At 50.3% G+C, this 19,846-nt stretch overlaps 1 protein-coding gene and 1 long non-coding RNA gene across 3 annotated transcripts in view; one reads left to right on the plus strand and one right to left on the minus strand.

The window, feature by feature from the left end:
• Positions 1 to 19,846, plus strand: part of Cdh4 (cadherin 4) — a 478,258-nt gene that overhangs the window by 361,367 nt on the left and 97,045 nt on the right. For both annotated transcript variants that reach the window (NM_001419540.1, XM_039106754.2), the window contains exon 4: positions 12,462 to 12,635. In NM_001419540.1, coding sequence (NP_001406469.1) covers positions 12,462 to 12,635 — 174 coding nt within the window. The remainder of the gene's footprint in view (positions 1 to 12,461; positions 12,636 to 19,846) is intronic.
• LOC134486513 (uncharacterized) lies at positions 13,494 to 15,567 on the minus strand. Its single transcript, XR_010065566.1, has 2 exons — positions 14,959 to 15,567; positions 13,494 to 14,592 (listed from the first exon to the last, which is right to left on the minus strand). It is a non-coding gene; the product is annotated as an uncharacterized LOC134486513 (long non-coding RNA).

Here is a 19,846-nt window from a genome sequence, read left to right on the forward strand (position 1 = left end):
TAAGATGGAGAGCAATCAAGAAAGGCACTGTCATTTACCTCTGGCCTACACATATACACAAGTGCACATACATAATGCATATACATTACATACTACACATCTGCACATACATGCAGATATATGCACTCACACTATATCCACATACTCACACACTGCACAGAAATACTCAGGCACATACCCTACACATATGAACTAAACACACACTGTACAAATATGTACTACACACACATATTGTTCATGCAACACTATACGAATGCATGCCTAGGACATACACATCACAAACACACATACCACACACATATACAATGCACAAATAAATGCACTACACATAAACACATGCACCAAACACATAAACTCCACAAACCTATAGTACACATACATGTGTATATACTAAATCAGACACATATGCACTATATACATGACAGATGCATATATACATACATATATATGTATACAATACATATGATGCTAGGGATCAAAACACTAATCATACACATACATGCATACATATGTACTACACACACCCTACATATGCACACACTACACATTCACTACACACTACACATATACTATGTATACACTATACATTGACACACATATACTATATACACACCACATGCACACATATGCTACACACATACTACACATACATGCACTGTTCACAGTACACAATACATGTATGCACACATATACGTTACACTTGCACGCAGGCACAAATGCTTACACTCCAGACAAGCACATACACACTCTTAAAAGCATCTATGTCAAGGGCTTCCCAGCAGGGCCTGAGGAAGAACTCACATGGAGATGCACCCTAAGCAAGAGTTCTGTTCCACAAGGTTCTAGAGAAGAAAGTGGCTGCCTTTAAAGCAGCGTCCACAGAATGTTTAAGTTTGGGAAAGCTCTCATGGAAAGGAGCCTTGGAGTAAATCCCTCGAGGACTGTTGCCCAGGGACCCCCTAATTTCTCGGTCCTGTTCTTTCATTTCTCTTCTGCCGAGGCTTCTGCGCCCGACGCCTCCCCATTCATTATTTTAGCGACTCTCCATGGCTCTGGGTAAAACCGACAGCTTTACAGTTAGATGAACCATAAAAAATTGGCAACTTCTCTCCTCCCCCCCCACCCCCCAGCAGCTATTAAAGGCCGTCTTTCTGTGTGTGGTGCGGCGGTGCTCAAATCTGGAAGAATGTCCTTTTGTGCAGTCTTGCAGGAAAGCCGATAGCAATTCAATTAGAAAATGCAAATGAGGTCACATATTTCCCAGTGGAGCGCTGAGGTGCCCCTGAGGAATCGGAGCGACACACGGCCTCATGGTAAATACCGAAGACGAAGCACCCCTCGCTGCTGTCATCTGCCCGGCTGGTATGGTGCTTGAGGGTGGCGATAGGGCCTGTGGGTGTAGTTTGCCAAAAAGACACTGTTGTTTATGAAACTAATATTAGGTCTTCTAGCACATCAGCACTTTTGAAGGACCACATCACAGGCAGCTGTGAGCCTCCCTGGGATCCACCTACAAGGGATACAATGTATCCCAACTTCTAGTGCTGTAAAAGGTGGTCCGGTTTGGAGATAGGTTTTTGCAGCCGGGTTGGAGTCACAATGATGGCTGACCCTTTAGACACAGACACCGGGAGATCATTGTGGGGAGAAGAAACAAAGATAGAGTGGCCTCTGCATCCCCAGGATTGCCAAAAGTTGTCAGCCTGCCTGGAGTCAGATAGACAAGGAGCCAACCCCCGGCCCCAGCCCCAGCCTCAGCCTCAGCCCCAGCCCTGGTCCCATCCCCGAGCCCAGCCCCGGGCCTCAGCCCCCACAACCTGACCTCAACCCCAACCTCAGTCTCAGTCTCAGCCCCAGCCCCAGCCCCAGCACCAGCCTCAGCCCCAGCCCCAGCCCCAGCCCCAGCCCCAGCCCCAGCCCCAGCCCCAGCCCCAGCCTCAGTTCCAGCACCAGCACCAGCACCAGCCCCAGCCTCAGTCCCAGCCTCAGTCCTAGCCCCGCCCTGGCCTTAGCTCCAGCCTCAGTCCCAGCCCCAGCCAGTACTTTGATCTTGGACTCTAGCCTCCCACTGGAAGAGAATCAAACCTTTGGTTTAAGATCCCTCCCCTGAGGGGTTGGGGATTTAGCTCAGTGGTAGAGCGCTTGCCTAGGAAGCGCAAGGCCCTGGGTTCGATCCCCAGCTCCGAAAAAAAGAACAACAACAAAAAAAAAAAAAAAAGATCCCTCCCCTGAATCCACAGTCCTTTGTTCTGCAGCCTGTTGATAATATTGCAGGAGCCACGGTGTTCAATAACTTCTACCCCAGGGCCATTACCCTATCCCCTGGTCCATTATCTCCTTCTCTGGGCCCATCCCCCCAACCCATCAGGCCCATCCTGCTGTCCCTTGGGCCCAGCACCCTCTTTCTTCCTGGTCCATTACCCTCCCATTGTGTAGCTCCTTGACACACGTCCATGGCCCATCACCCACTTCCTGTCTCTTCCACCGTCTGACTGTCATGGCTGGCATCCCATCCTGCAGGATGGTAGCTTCATTCCTGTTTCTGCCTCTGAGGCTCCCATGACGCCTGTGAGAAAATGGAAAGGAGAAGTCTTAAGAATTAGTCTCAACCCAGCTCCGAAAAAAAAGAACCAAAAAAAAAAAAAAAAAAAAAAGAATTAGTCTCAACCATCCCCAGCCATTGCCACAGAGACTCGGAGACCTTGTGGCGGAACGGTGCCGAAAGAAGGATAGCCTCCACCCTCTGTGAGTTCCGGAAGCCTGGTGTTCTGAAACCCGAGGTAGACACTTAGAGGTTCAGAGACTTTCATTGAAAGAGGCCTCGGGACCTACTGCACTGAGGCTGCAGTGACTCGAGGCTTTACACAGAAGACATGTGTGCAAGAGGCATGGTCTGCCAGGAGACGCCACTAGAGGCGTTAGGTGACACGCAGGTCATGAAACTTGTATGTAAAAAACTGTCAAGGATGGACGCCTTCTTGACGAGACCAAGAACGCCATGAAGAGTAAGCTCCAAGGATAATCTCTCAAGCAAGCTGTGGGTAATCTCTCGCTGTCCTTGGCATCCTCCTGAGGAGAGCAGAGAGCTTCCTGGGCCTGTGAGCTCAGGCTACATCATGTCTCCACTACTCTGCAGGTCTGGGCTGGATGCCCTGGGACTAGGAGACACATGTGGTGACTGGTTCATGTGTATCTTGTGACTGCCAGCCAGAGCTGCTAAGACACCATATGGGAGAGGGACATGGATGGAGCCACAGCCCAGGAGCCACTGCTTGTCAGCAGTGAGCACCCATCAGTGTCAGAGCCTCATGCAGTCCATGAAATTGCGTCGTCATGTTGAGGAAGGGCACAGGTGATGGGCTTAAATGAGTGTCCCCAGATCTTCCCTGTCACTGCTCTGTGACAGCCCTCCAGCCCCAACGCTGGCTGGTTTACTGGTATTCTGGTACTGTCCCCCTCAGAGTGGGTCACAAACTACTGAACTTCAAATTTGGGTGTCGTTCTCGCACTCCAAGAGGGTCCTAACCCTTTACTTGATGGGTACGTGGGCGACAGGAGGTAGGAGTGCTTGCCTAGGCACCATGACAGTTGACTACAGGGCTCTCCTACATCCAAAGCCCCGTGGCCAGGCTACCTCTCCAGGACACCGATGGGCGCACCTTCTGCCACTTGCTGTTCATGTCACTGTTACCATGACAGCTCCTGCCATTGCCCTAGGCCTCAGGGCTGAGTCACTATGTCATGAATCTGCCCAGATGTAGCCATCCTGTCTCTTGCCCAGCCTACAGCAGTGTAGGCCTGCCCGCGCAGTCTCTGGAGTACTCTGTTCTCATCCAGGGTGTTTGGTGACCTCCAGAATCATTCTGGATGTTGTGGGTGGGAGGTGCGCCTGGGGTCATTTGGATGGAGGTCAAGTAGCCTGCAGTGCCCAGGATAGTGAGACTCGCACATCACACTGCCTTCAAGGCCCACGATAGTGAGACTTACACACCAGACTGTCTGCAGTGCCCAGGATTGTGGACCCACAGTTCACACTTGTCTGCAGTGCACACAGTGGTGGGACCCACAGTTCACAACACTCCTGCTCTGCACATAGGCATCAGAGCGGAGTGCAAGCCCCCCCTAACGGAACAGTCATTTCCACCCTCTGGGTCAGCCATCACCTTCAAAAGAAGGAGCAGAGGACTGAGGGCTGCATCTCTGAGGGATCCAGTCTGAGTTCGAATGCCAGGGCCTCGGGCAGCACTGGATTCCACAGTTCTACGCTATGTTCATGAGTAAATGAAAAGCTGGTGCACACAGTAGTACTCCGCACACAGTAGGTGGCTCACACAGAAGGTTCAAGTCCGAGGTCCTTCCAGACGGGGAATGACAAAACAATCCACCTTGTTCAGGAAGCTTTTCCACACACACCTCAGTGGAATTCCAGCACCTCCCAGCTTGGCCAACAGTGCAAATGAACTTAGTTTACGTAAACAAAGTGGAAACACAGTGGCATCCAGCTCCTAGCAAGGACCGCATCCAACACCCACCTGGGGCCTTTTCCGAGTGAACTCATACAAAGGTGTGTGTAATCTCTCCTTGCTCTGTTTGTAACTGTGGCTATCTCTCTGCTGTTTTATTTTGTTTGTTAAATGCCAGTTTATTCTGCCTCAGCTGTTCCTTGGCTACTATGGAAACCGGGTAGACAGTTGCAGACAGAAGCCTAGCTAAATATTTTAAATGTGTATGCTTTGCAGACAAACAAAATGGACCCTTTCCCAGTTATACTGAAAAGGAAGAGGCAAAGGAATGGACACGAAGAGCTCAGAGTTCCTCCAGGAGGGTGAGAGGGAAGAGGGGAGAGGGAGAAGCAAGGAGGAGCCTCAACATCTAATTACCCTCAGTTAAAAGCAATGCCAGGCTTGTCAGTGGTGAGAGACCCCCAACATTTTCCATATTGAAACATGTTGAATCTTCATCTCTGGGGAAACCACCACAACAAAAGTTTACAAACCACACGCGCTCACCCGCACACACACACACACACACACACACACACGGTAAGACAGAGAAATGGAAGACAGCTATCAATAGATTTATTTGAGGGCCGTGGCTCATCTTCTCCTATTCCAGTGTGAGCCGAGCTCATTCACAATTCAGGAATAGCCCTCCATTTTGACGCAGATCCATACCCAGTTAGCAACCTCGGAATGCTAGACTTGAGACACAAATTATTTGCATGCCCTGGGTTAGCTCCGTATTTACCTCTGGGTTGGAGGAAGCACCTAGGTCTTCAGGCTACAATCCCAGTGACACTGTGTTTACCTGACTACATACAGAGCTGTAGCCATTGGGAGCTGGAGCCTGTATGGCAGCAAAGGCTGCTGGGTAAGAGGAGGAAGATGCTAGTTTAGCAGCTGTTAATTGCTGGATGCTGGGAGGGACCAGGGAAGTAGGTAGGCTTTGAAGATTCCAGAACCTTCTCTGCTGGGAACACCATCTGCCTGGGGCCGCAGCTAGACTCTTTCTCTTCAACATATAGCCGGAAGTATTTAAAATCCTCCAGTGATCGCTTCTCGGCCTTTTGGCTAAGATCAAGTGTAAAACCCTCCAGTGGCCACATCCCTCTACTGGGCCACAGACTGAAGGGCTGTGTCTGGTGGTAATACCCAGGAGAAAGGCCATGCCCTTCTGGCTAGCAGGAAGGTCCAAGTCTATACAACTCTACCCCTGCCATACACATATCTAGGAATTGAGTTGCCTGTGCCCAGTCTTTAACCACCATTTAGCAGAAGCCACATGATGAGGCCACAGAGCTCCTGTCTCCCCCACCACCCTGCAGCTGTGAAGCCAAATACACTTGGCAGGTTAGATGCCTTGTGGGTTTTTAATAATTATAATTTTCCTGGTAGAGAGAGTGTGTATGTGTTTGTGTATATGTATGTATGTGCATGTGTGTGTCTGTGTATATGTGTGTCTGTGTATATGTGTGTCTGTGTATATGTGTGTATGTGCATGTATGTGTCTGTATATGTGTATATGTGTGTGTGCTTGCATGTGTGCATGTGTCTTTGTGTGTATGTCCATGTATATTGTGTATGTGTGTATATGTGTGTATGTGTGTGTGTGTGCATGTGAATACATGTGTACGTGAGTGTATGTGTCTCTGTGTGTTTGTGTATGAGCATGTATGTGTTTTGTGTATGTGCATGTATGTGTCTGTGTATATGTGTGTGTGCATGTATGTGTCTGTATATATGTGTGTATGTGTGTGTGCGTGTGCATGTCTGTGTATATGTGTGTATGTGCATGTATGTGTCTGTGTATATGTGTGTATGTGCATGTATGTGTCTGTATATATGTGTGTATGTGTGTGTGCTTGCATGTGTGTGTGTCTGTATGTGTATGTGTGTATATGTCTGTGTATATGTGCATATGTGTCTGTATATGTGTGTGTCTGTGTATATGTGTATGTGCATGAGTGTATGTGTCTGTGTGTGTCTATGTGTATATGTGTGTATTATGTGTATGTGTATGTGTCTGTGTATATGTACGATGTGTATGTGCATGAGTATATGTGTGTGTCTGTGTATTGTATCTGTGTATATGTGTGCATGTGTGTATGTATGTGTGTAATGTCTGTGTATATCTGTGTAAGTGTGTGTGCATGTGCCTGTGCCTGTGCGTGTGCGTGTGTGTATGTGTGTGTGTTTTGGTACATGCATACCGCGTGTGCATGGGAAGGTCACAGAACAACTTTGCAGAATGAGTTCTCTTCTTCCATCTTTACGTGGGTCCCGGGGATTGATCTCGCTCCCTATCACCATACGCAGCAAGTGCTGTACCTGCTGAACCATCTTGCTGGCCCCTTACACACCCTGTCCATGGCTATGGCTGTGGGTCTCTTTCTGTGGGAAGAAACTCTCTGATCTCAGGCTCCTCTGTCAGTTACCTTTCTCTGCTCCTTGGAGCTGTGTGTCCCCTGCCTTTGCCACCTCCATGTTATCTTAGTTTATTACTTTTGTGGTATGGATCAGAGCCAGGGGCCTTGTGTGCACTAGGAAAGCACTCTACCATGGAGCTGCATCCCAACTCCTCTTTTCGCCTTCTCTCTTGTGCCAGGACTTCACTTGTCTTGCAGGCAGCCTTTGAGCATTCAGTCCTCTGCCTCAGCTTAGCACATAGCTGAGATTCCATGCCTGCATCACATACTTCCTCCTCTCCTTTATGATTGCAGGAGGGAGCCTTGGCTTGGGGATGCTCGCACAAGCACACATAGGCAAGAAGGCAGATCCCCACTTTGCCACCCCCACCCGAGACTTACCATTTCTTCCTGATGGAATGTCCTGGTCAGAAGAGCAAGAGGAAGAAAATGGGGCCACGAAATACCCCCACTCCTTTGCCCCTACACACTTTACTCTGTGTCCAGCCACTGGGTCCTACTCTCTGCTTATGCAAACAAGGACTGCAGGCTGCTGTGGAGACCACATGCCAGCCTTAGGGGTTCACAGGGCTGTGCTGCCAACCGGAGTCTTTCCAAAGAGTCACATTCTTGGGTGATAGAAGCTGCTCGACTGCTTCTCACTGAAGTGAAGTTGTCAATGTCACACCTTGACTAAGAGTCTTTGTCCCAGGGCCCTGTTGTGTGCCCCTCGGGAGCCAATGTGTAAGCTTTCATAAGCTGCTTTTACTGAATCAGGAAGATGAACACATATGCCCTTTTCTCAAAATTGGGAGGAATTTAAGGTGCTAAGAGGCACCCAGCATGTTCACCCAGACCCGGTGACTGGGGAGCTGGGAGAGCACTATCGTCTGTGCTGGTTCACCCCATCTCCAAAGTCAGGCGGCTCAACCATCCAGTGTTACAGAACTGGCGTCTGGGAACCTTAAAGCAATCCCATTTCCAGACTCTGGGCAGCAATGAGAAATCCTCTGTCTCTCAAGGGACTTTGTACAAGTGTGCAGGAGCCCAGTGAGTGGCATCCCAGGGCTGACTGACCATACTCCCGTAGCTGTGGGAATCGGGTAAGGATGGTCCATTTTCTAGGTCTTGTCAGTGTCCCTTCACTGAGAGCATGCCTCCATGGCATATCCACTCCAGCTGCAGGAACCTACCATGCCCAGTCCAGAGGCCTGGCACAGGGCCTGCTAGCCCTCAGGACTGCCGTCACAGAGATTTAGGAAATATTGATCAACATCTACCTGTAAGCCAGTTCCCACCCACTGCAAACTGGTCTCTGCCCACTGCAAACCACATCTCTCCCCGTTGCAAAACCAATATGGCAGACCCATGCCTGGAACAGGTGTTGAGGAGTTTCTGGTCCCAGGCACACTGTCCCTCGCAGGACCCTGTGTGACCGCACCTGCCTGTTTCACATTTAAACCTGTTGACTGTAAAGCCCAGGCTCCTGCGTGATTCCCTGTAGAAGATGAGCGGGTTGGACATCAGGGAACAATGAGGAAAGGTCGTTTTCCACATTATATTCTAACTCCAATTTGTTATCTTTAAAGATCACGGGGTGGGGTGGTGCATACTTTTAGTCCCCACCCTTAGGAGACAGAAACCAACAGACTGACGTGAGTTCGAAACCAGACTGGTCTACATAGCAAGCTCCAGGCCAGCTGGGCAATATAGTGAGACCTTGTCTCAAAAAAAAAAAAAAAATATGGTTATTTAAAACCTGCCCCAGATCGGTGTTGAATTATTCATCCCCAACGTGTGAATGGAGCCCACAGGGAACTGACTCAGCTTCTTGCTAATATGAAGCAGCCCTGGAGATCTCACTGAGAAGCCACAGGCAGTTACCCTCAGGGTCCTGCTCGGAGACCAACTCACCTACAGGCCAAGTAAGGCCTGGGCAGGACAGAGCCCCGGGCCTGGGCAGGACAGGGTTGTGAGGTGACTCACTGCCCGCTGCAGACAAGGGGAGGATAAGGCCGGTGCTTGCGTCTCAAATACAGGTCGCCCATGAGTTGGAGCCTCTACCTTCCAGGGGAAGTCCTCAGGCTGCCACTGTTTATATGTCTCACCTCTTCCCTGAAGTGACAACCTATGTGTCCTCAAGTTTGAGCATCTTGTTACTGTCCTGTGAGAGGGAGAAAAGGAAGGAGCCTGTGTTTGAGGTGGGTCCATGAAACCTACAAGAGGGATCCAAGACCAGTTGATACAGAAGGACTGCCAGACCCCCTCCCAGGATAATTCACACACAGGCACATGTGCACACACATACACTTGCACTTGCACACACACACATGCATACATATGCATGCACACATATGCATACACATTCACACATGCACACACACCACACACATGCACACACAATGCACACACGTGCACACACACATGCATGCACACAGACGCACACTGCAGAACAAGATGCACATTCCACCATTGCCATTTTTCCTTAAAGGCTGATGTTCAGGTGGAAAAAACAGCTTAGCTGTTAAAGCCCTTTATCTTACAACCATGAAGATCTGAGGCTAATAATCAGAATTCATATTTGAAAAAAGAAAGAAAAAAGACAAGTGGGGTGGAAGAGCACCTGTGATCCCAGCACTTTGGAAGCAGAAACTAGGGGGAGGGGGTCACAAGTTCAAGGCCGGCCTGGACTATGTAAGATCCCAGCTCAAGGAAAGAGGGAAGAGGGAGGGAAGGAGGAAGAGAGAATCGAGGAATCAAACAGATTTAGGCTATGAGTCTGACAGCTGGACAGCTGGTGCCTTGGAGTCCCATGATCCTAGGCTGGCCTGGATCCTTATAATCTACTGCCTTAGATCAGCCTAAAGGACAGACAGATCCTTGAATCTGGGATCGAGGAGGGGGGAGATAGATGGGGCAGGGCTAGCTATAATTAGTGCAGTGATTCTCAGCTTTCCTAATGCCGTGCCTCTCTAATACACTTTCTCACATCGTGGTGACCCGACCACAGAATTATGTCATTACTACTTCACAATTGTGATTTTGCTACTGTTATGAATAGTAATGTAAATAAGAAAATATACAGAATACCTGATCTGCCACCCCTGTGGGTTGAGAACCACAGCTCTAGGGGAAATCAGACCCTGGTTCTGGGATGCTATGGGTCAGATTTCTCCTCTTCTGTCACCAGCCCACCTTCCGCACAGCTACCCTAAGGTCCAGCAGCAAGGGGCACAGCGAGGCTTTCCTCTTGAAGCTGTATGCTCAATGCCCAGACAGCAGTCACAAAGGTTGTGAGCAAGGCTTCAGTTCATCAGCTGAGCTGGAGCGAGAGCAAGGAGCAAAGTGTTAGCATGTCCAGAGACTCTCAAGACACTGAGATGCAGAAACCCAGCAGGAAGCAGGCTGCAGAGGAGTCCGGACACGTGTCATTATGTACACACATCTCCCTCTGCGTGTGTGCCAGTCACACGCACACATGCGGAGTACCACGCAGATATGGATGTACTCTGCAATGCTTAGTAACAGCGGTGAACCTCACCTTCCCTTACCCGTCACTGGCAAACACAGAGAGAAGAAAATCAGCTGGTGTCCACCATTAGGGAGAATTGCTGGGGGTTGGTGGGGGTGGGGGTAGTGGAAGCGTCATTCATAACAGCATATTTGTGCATCCGTGTTCCTGTGCCATGTTCAGAAAGGGCCCGGATGCTCATATGTTTAGGAGAACCCGCCTTTCCCGCCAGGCTGGCCGCTAATTGCCTTCGACGATTTTTCTCCCAGAGCGGTGGGTGCTTCTTCCAAGGCAGAAGCCTGCGCAGGTCTGGCATTGACTTCCACCAGATTTTGTTATTACATTTGTCTCACAGCTTTAAAACAGTAGCAAATATGTGCAATTTATTTAAACAACACTTGGGAAATTAACGCCGTGCAAGCTCTTTTCTAAGCAAATGAAGATAAAGGCAGGTTTTTAAGCGGATGTGTGAGAGGTGCTTGGAGTTTCCAGTCTGCAATTAGAGGCCTCAGCAGAAGTGGCTACCATTGAAGAGGCGCCTCTGGGTGAGACAGCCTGATGGGCTCTGCCTCACCACACCAGAAGCACTGGGGACAAGCGGAATCCCCTCCCAGAGGCTGGCCACCTCTGGGATGTGCTCTGAATGAGAACAAGCAGTCTACAGGGTCTGGTGGCTACAAGCCTGTGAGACCAGCTATTCCAGGGGCAGAGGCAGGAACATCACTAGTCCAAAGCCTGGCTGTGCGGCCTATACAGTGAGTTCCTATCTTAAAATTAAATTTAAAAAAGGAAGGAAGGAAGGGAGGAAGGAAGGAGAGAAAGAAAGGAAAGAAAGAACAAAGGAAGGAAGAAAGGAAAGATAGAAAGAAGAAAAGAAAGAAAAAGAAAGAGAGAGAGAGAGAAAGAAAGAGAGAGAAAAAGAAAGAAGCAAGGGAGGAAAGAAAGAGAAGAAAAGAAGGGAGAGAAAACAAGGAGGACAGAGATCGGGGTGGCATTCCTTGCCTAGCATTCATAAGGCCTGGGGTTGGACCTAATGCTGGAAAAAATAACCCCTTCCCTCCAGAGCAGGCACCTGGGACAGGTGAGCCTGACATCTGGGGTTCGTGAAATTTGCAATGGGCACCCGTGTCTGAAAACCAATGATGTCCTTCACCCAAAGACTCAATAGACACAGACGTCCAGCCCACTCCTGAGCTGACCAGACCTGGGGCTAAGGAATGAGTGTTTCTAACAAGGTTCTTGGTGTACAGCTGCAGGGGTGGTGCCAGCCTGGAACTCAAGCCCTGTCCTCTCCCAGTGTGTTTAAAAGACAACCAAAGCAGGGAGACAAACCTCGGTCCCCACTTCCTTCATGGGAAGGTGCGGCGTCTCTATCCCACCCCAGACAGACACAGTCAAAGGGGGCTGCCACTCCACAGGGTCCCCAGAAGTGAGAGCCAGCACTTGGGAGGCTAAGCCAAGGTCCTCCTAGGTTCAACTGAGTTCCAAGCCAGCTGGAGCTACATGTAAAGGTGTCCATCCACAGTGTCGACTCTGAGGCTGTCCACCCACAGGGCCAATGCTAGGGCTGTCCATCCACAGGGAATGAGTGCCTCATCTTGTCAGACTGACAAGTGAACGGGTATATCGCTCTAATTAGCATTGTTGATTCATGGAAGATGTTGCAGATTGTGGGTGCTCAGTGTCTATTGGGGTATAAATGATCTATGCGTGTTCTCTTCTTGTTATGAAAGAAATGATTAGTTGGCCAAAGCTCTTTGTACTGGGGCTAGTGACCCTTTGTGGGTTTTCTTTCGAATACATCCACCCCCAGCACCAAAAGAATTTTAAAAATAATAAAAAAAACGTTATCCACGGAATTCATTAAGGAGCTATATTGACTCCTTTTGTGGTTTCTACTTCTTCTAATTCCACAACATATGACAAGACCCCTGCCCCTTCCCCAGTGTCCCCCATGTTTCCATGCCAGTAGGGGTGAACACAGAACCTCCTAACAGGTGTCTTTGTACAAAACCTAACCTGGCTTCTCTGACTCTCCTCCCTCAGAAAGGGAAGACAGTGGCCCTGGACCCCTCTCAGCTCCCGAAGGACACACTGCTGCCATGGCCTCAACAACACCAGAGCTCCGGAGGGCTGAGGAGGCAGAAGCGTGACTGGGTCATCCCACCCATCAACGTTCCCGAGAACTCCCGTGGGCCCTTCCCCCAGCAGCTCGTCAGGGTAAGTGGGCCTTGGTTGTTCTTAAGGCTGGCGTGGAGATGTCTCTTCCAGCCAGGGGAGATTCAGGTATGGGAGACACTACTGTAAAGGAACAGGCAAATCGCAGATCCAAAAACTCTAGGAGGATGCTCTTCTTCCAAGCCAACAGGCCCACTCCAGTTACAGCAACTGCTCTGGGGTTTATTCATGTACCACTGTCCTGTCTGTGGAAGCGTGTGTGACTCCTGTCCGTGATCTGACTGCCTGTGTTTTTCCCCGTGGGGCACTTGCACATCTGTGACAATGGTCACCACGGTGAAACATGGGGACACGATCCTGGGAAGAACCTATGAAAATAAGGATTCTGGGGTGTTGCAAGGGTCACGGATGGCCAGAGAATGCAGAAGGACACATTCTCGGGCCACTCATGCGTTCCTTTCATAGCAAATGAAGGCGTGTATTCAGTGCGCAGGTATCACCAGAGCCCCCAGCATTTTGTGTCACTACCATGAGCCCCGCGTGTTTCCTAGTCTATCCAAGAGTGACAAGGCCTTTACAACAGAAACTCTGGTTCACACAGCACACATCCAGGGAGACTCTGTGGCAGTGTCCCCGGCCTCTGCGCACACTCTTACCACAGTGGGTACGAGGCTTTTCTGAGTGTACACATCCCCTGGGACTGCCCTGTGAGTGAGAGGCAGGGCCTGGAGGGAGCTGTGGAGAATGGAAAGCCCACTGTGGGGGCCTCAGCTCCCACGTTGCTGTATGAAATGTCTCCTAAGACGATGCTGCTGTCAGCCCTGTAGTCCCCACACTGTACACAAGCCTCAGCCCTCCCCAGACAGCGCATGCCTCTGTTCTGTTTTCATTACTGAAAGGTTTTCTCCAAGTCTTTCACTTTAATATATAAATCAATTGGTGTTTCATCCAGCCATGTCTGCAACACTGCATTGTGTGTCATATGGAAAGTAGCTATGAACATGGTGACCGACCGACCAGAGCATCTACCTGGAGCCTCAGTGTGAGCCTCGGGGAGACCATGGGAACAGCAGAGTGTCTTAGAGATCCGCCAGGGTGCTGCAGGGTGCTAATGTCTTAGCAGACATTGCACACAGCATTGTGGGAGCTGAGGCCCCACAGTGGGCTTTCCATCCTCCACAGCTCCTTCCTGAACATCATCAGGTGGGACAGTGTGGGGGATCTGTGTCACTCAGCCCAGCCCTTCTTCCTCAGAGCTGGCTCATTTCTCTGAGATAGTCCAGTCTCCAAATCTCAAAGGCTCTCTGGGTCACATGTGTGAAGTGAGTGGGTCCAGGCAGCATGTAGGGGGAGGGGGCGCAATTCTTGAAAATAAGTTGCAAGCAGAACCTTGATTGACAGCTGCCAATCAGATTCATCCCCAGCCTCCGGGAAGGTCTGTTCTAAGTCATTCTCCTGGGTAGTGAGCGACAGGGATAGAGGACTCTGGCCTGTTCACATACAAAAGGCGTGTTCAGGGACAGGAATGGGGTCAGAGCTTAGAAGCACTGCAGCTTGGACAAAGACCCTAAGTCCTTGGTCTTTGTCCTACTGTCTACAGACAGGGGAAACATAACAAAACTACAGGAGGACTTTGAGGGCAGAGCCATGCACCCAGAAAGTGCTACCTGTATGCCACTGAGGATGGGGGACACCGGGGGTGGGGGTGGCCTCTGCCAAGATTCTTGAAATGCTTGACCCACACAGATGTGTCAGTGGTCCAAGATGGCCGGGCAGGTTGGAGCTCACTTTGTCCCAAACAGCAGAGTCCTGGATCCACTGTCCACTGGAGACCTCTCTCTGAGTTCACGGCATGTCAGAAGGAGCTGTCTGTGCATGGCCTTCCTTTGGGGATGGCTGCATAGCACGGGCATTTGTCCTCTACTGGTCTCACAGACATGGGGAAGTGTGTCTGGAGACAACAGCAGGCAGCAGATACTGCAAGCTGGGCAATCTAAACCTGTGAGGAGAATAAAGGAACCATGTTTTGACTGTGTACACAGCAGGCCACCTCATATACACATGTACATATACACACCCCACCCCATAAATGCATGTATGCATATATGCACATGTGAACACAGAGCATCCCACTTCACATATGCACAAATGCACACATGCACACGGAAACCTAATCCATGCATACATTCCCCCTTCCTACATATGTACACATAAACATGCACATACACCTATGGCCCACACACGCCAGCCATTTCAAACACACTCACATGTACACACAAGCCCACCTCGTGCACACACACATTACATCATTCACACAACCACACCCACATCACGTTTCTGTTGCTGGCTCTCACGGAGCACAGACCGTTACTCCGAGTGTGCTCCGCGGTGCTACTTCGGCAGGAAGCCCCTGATTTCCTGTCGGTGTTCCAGGGCAGTGCTCCAGAAGCCCACATCAGAGCATGAATGCAGCTTGATGGGCGGGCAGCAGAGTTGGCACACGCAGAGGTTCAGCTGGGATTAGCTGCAGTTCCGTGCTCATTAAGGCATTTCATTCTGATAAAATATGTTAAATGAGAACGTGGGTGGAAGCAGAGGCAGAGTGTTCTTCCCAAACCCCGGTTAATTGCAGGCTTTTTCCGTGAAAGGAATAGTGTGTCTCTTCCTAAGTGCTCTACCCAACGGGGGACAGATCACTGTACGTGCAGGAAAGCTGACAAGAACAGCTAGGAAGTTGAGCAGTCAGGTGCACAGTACGAGATGGTCCCCACGAGCCGAGTCACACCAGTCCGTGGTGAAGCATGGGCTGAGCCACACGGTCCATGGCAAAGCACCCTGGGGCTGCAGGGAAGTGTGACTGTCACCAACTGAACCGCTGGGCGTGCAGGCTGATAGCAAAGTGTGGCATGATCTCACTGGTTCACCTGTGGAGCTGGCCCGCAGTCTCCATTCCGAGCACAGGAGGAGTGGCTGTGGGAGACATTACCCATAAGTCCCAGCGGTTTTTGCTTATCGATGGGGACGGGGAGATGCGTGGGTCAGCAAAGTGCACTCAGACGCTTGTGTAGAGATGGCTGGGCTCCTAGTTTGACACCTTTGAAGGAGAGTGGCTGTTTAGGAGATGGAGGGCAGGGAGAGGCACTCAAGAGGTGGTGTTTGAGGGATACAGTGTGCAGGCGATGCCAGCGTTGTCGATACCGCACCGGGCTGCCGGTAAACAACTTCCAGTATACAGCACTTTGTGCCGCCATTGGCACAAATCACAGAGTCTGTTGGACAGAGGCCTACAAAATCAGGAACCAAAATAAACCTCTGTTTATAGGTCAGTTATCCTGGGTGACACCATAGCAATGGCAGGCTGATTAGCACAGTGGTGACCACCCTGGAAAGCTCCCAGAGGAACAGTAGGAAACGCTGGACACAGTCCCTAGTGTAGAATCCCAGCACCGGCCTGGGCTGCGTGGGGCACCCCTTTCCCTTTTGGAGATTTGGGGAAAGAGTAGAGAGCTCTCCCATAGCGGTCAAAAACACCAGCGCTCAGCTTCCGCTTGTCCCTCCGGATTGGGCTCCAGGTCCCCAGCAGTGCTGATGGCTTCTAACGGGATGTCAGCATGAGCTTTGAAAGCCGCTCGCCGCTCTAACGTGCTCATGAAGTTTGACTGCTGGCAAGATGCAGGGGAGGATAAAACAGGACTTGTAGAAAGAGGTCTGTTCCACAGCTGAATCTAATAGAAATTCAGAATTTGTTAACTGGGGAGGTTGTCCGTGGCGTCGGCAGCACAAATTGACTGGAGACAAGGAGGAGGAGACGCAGTGTTCTTGGGGGACAAGTCATTTAATTTTGGAAGCCGGGATTTGAGGAGACAAGAAGCCATGCAAACGGGACCCTGCTAGAAAGTTAGCCCCAGGAATAGCTACAGACAAGAGGAGGAAGCTGCCACAAAACCACTCCATGTGGGGACAATGCCCTGCAGAAGGTGACATAGGCAGTGTCTCAGCAGAGAGATCATAAGTAGCACTGACAGAAGGTCACTTGATCCAATGCTGACAGCCACAATAGCTCAACCAGGTGGAAGCCAAGTGTGTTTGCTTCTCTGTTTTCACATGTATTTTCACAAGTATAATGTGCAGGTGCGTGGAGCATGTGCATGAGTGCATGTGTGTGCACATGTGTGTGGGCACATGTGAGTGTGTGCATATGTGTGGATGCATATGCACATGTGCCAATTTAACAATAAAAAGTCAGGAAAGGAGCTGGAGAGACAGCTCAATGGTCAACACTCGCTGAGCTTGCAGAAGATTCCGTTCCCAGCACCCACATGGAGGCTTCATCTGTCACTCTAGTTCCATGGGATTGGATGCCCTCTCCTGGCCTCTGCAGGCTCCTGTATGCAGGTTCTACATATAAACTCGCACGGGCAAGCACAAATACAGATATGTAGGTAGGTAAATAGGTAGATGGATAGAGAAATGATAGATGATAGATGATTGATGATGATGACAGACAGACAGACGTGTTTGTTTTGTAAACGCAGAATAAAAGCATCAAGCAAAGCACACAGATTCCCTAGAGGGAAGGGGATCCAAAGATGGTGTCTGAGTTTGTTTGGCAAAGAGGAGACTTTTATGTGTTTAGGGATGGAGCAAGTTCTCCTTTCTGCTCAAAATTGGCTGTTTTGTGCGGCTACAGGGGATTGGATAATTTAGACAAAGAAAGGGAACCTGGTTCTCACCACAGGAACCTCTCCCCTTGCCCCACCACAGGAGGTGTGAAAGCCACCAAATAGTTCCCTCCAGCAGGAAACAGCCACCAATTCTGTCTTGGACAAGCAGAAGAAGCAGGAAGTAGCCATCTTAAATAGGGTAGTCTACCTACAGTCTTCTTCCTGTCTGTGCCTGACTCCTCCTCCCTCCCCAGTACCTTCTGCAACTCCATTGTTCTCAGCAAACTTGTCTTAGAGCTAAGTCCTCACACTAAACCCCAGTCACAGTGGGTGTCAAGCGGCCTCCAGCTTGCTTGTTTTCTAGTTTACTAGCAAGCCAGTTCTTACTTTAGCCTGGTGGGGGTCCCACTGAGTGGACAGCATCCTGCGGACGCTCCCCATCCCCTATGCTGGCCACTTCTCAGGACCCAGCACAGCTTCAGTTCCTAAAGGGATGGGAAGCTCTCAGACCCAACACTGCAGACAGAATGGATGTCACTAAGGATTTATAAGGTCAACCGGTAATATCAGGGCCAGGCCCTCCCACCTCTGTGATCACCCCGCCCACCTCTGTGATCGCCCCGCCCACCTCTTGTTTGCCCCGCCCACCTCTGTGGTCTCCCCATTGTCACTGGGAATAGTGCAGGTAAAGACATAGAACTTGATAGCACTTCTCTCAAGGGTTCTGGCCCCTGCTCAAGTCATCTGTACCTCACTGACTGTTGTGGCTTACAATGGTGTGTCTGTGTGTTTAGTCGGCGTGTGATAGTTAATTTCGGCTGTCAACTTTATTAGACTAAAAACACCCAGGGCCACCATGACGCTGTCTGTGGGGTGTTTTCATAGAGGGAAGAGCCACCCTGAATGTGGGCAGAACCACCCACGGGATCCTGATCTGAATAAAAAGGAGAAAAGCACCTGATACCAACAACCCCCTTTGGTCACCCCAATCTGCTAAGATGAGCTCAAGCAGCCCCGTGTTCCCAGCACCATGTCTTCTCTACCCTGGTGGGTGGCCTCTCTCACACAGTGAGCCAAAATAAGTGCCTTTGTCAGGGGTTCCATCACAAGGAGGAGCATAACAACTCATACTAACACCCACACAGATTACTTTGACTGTCCCATAGTAGGCAGTATAGCGACCCCTGCCGGGAGAAAGCAGCCCTGGGGAGCCGTGTGGTCACGTGACACCCCACCGCACTGCAGGAGCCTCTAGAGCACCAGTTCTCAACCTGCGGGTCGAGACCCCCACCAGAGGTCGCATATCCGATACCCTCACCACACATCAGATGTCTGCATTACGATTCATAACAGTAGCAAAATTACAATTAGGAAGTAGCCATGAAATAATCTTATGGTTGGGGGTCACCACAGCATGAGGAACTGTGTTGAAGGGCCGCAGCGTTGGGAAGGTTGAGGACCACGGCTCTAGAGGAAGTCAGGCTGGCAGGGGAGGATGCAGCCCAGTCCAGAAGGAAGCAGGCCTCCCCGGGGAAACTGACATTCTCACAATGTGTACCCTTTCCCACCATGTCCCCCGCTACAGGTAGGAGTGCCTTCCTAGCCCCATGGTGAGGAAGAGATGGTGTCATTCTGGAGGAGCAGCCCAACAGACAGGACAAGACATCCCCCACAAGCACCCCTGTAATTTACAGTGTCCTGGTTCTGCTGTCCACGCTGGAGCCTCAGGACACGACAAAAGCAGTGTCCCCCACCTCAGCTGCCCGGTCTTCTGTGGTTTAATCAGTCCTGTGAAAGAACTAAGTGGGCCTTTGTACTCACTGTCCCTTGTCTGAGCAGAAAATGTTCCCTCTCTTGACTGCCCTCGTGGCTATACTGATACAGCAGAGAGTTCCTTACAAAAGGACAGTAAAATCAAATTGCTGCAAGTACTCAGATAATTTATTGGAGAATATTCAATTAGAATACATTAATGTTTTGGATTTCCATCATCAATTTACTGTCAGAAATTTAGAGCCGCTCCTGAGCTGCCGGCTCAAGTGGGTGCACTTAGGTGAGGATAGAAAGGCTTCCCCAAGCAGCTCCACCATGGCCAGCCACAGCATTAGAGCCTCACACACTGGACCAGCTCTAGGATGGAGGCCAGATGTGGTCGGGATGCTGGGCAGTGGGGACCATGCTACTCCAGGTGGGTCACTCGGAACAAGGGAAGGAGAGTAGTGGGTCTCTACCGAATGTGGTAATGGCTAATTCTAGGTGACCATGGGAAGGTTCAGGTCTCAGGCTCTGGGAAAGCTTGAGGCACAGATGGCTACCTAATATCACTGCTCTGCACATGACGTTGCCCCTTAGTCATGGGACTGCAAGAGTCACATGGTGGAGCCAGCTTCAGAGGCATCACGATATCCTTCACATTTTGAGTGGGCAAGGGCCGCTCAAATGACAGACTTTGACTTGAAGAGATATCCCCAGTCAGAGGTGACAGGTATCAGCCACCCTACCTCTAGATGGCCAAGAAGTGCCCCAGCAGGATATTCTCTTGTATGTTGTTCTCTACAGGACAGAGACAGGAGGCCCCATGCTCCATTT

This window comes from Rattus norvegicus, chromosome 3 (genome assembly GCF_036323735.1).
Source record: "Rattus norvegicus strain BN/NHsdMcwi chromosome 3, GRCr8, whole genome shotgun sequence".
Classification (NCBI taxonomy): Eukaryota; Metazoa; Chordata; class Mammalia; order Rodentia; family Muridae; genus Rattus; species Rattus norvegicus.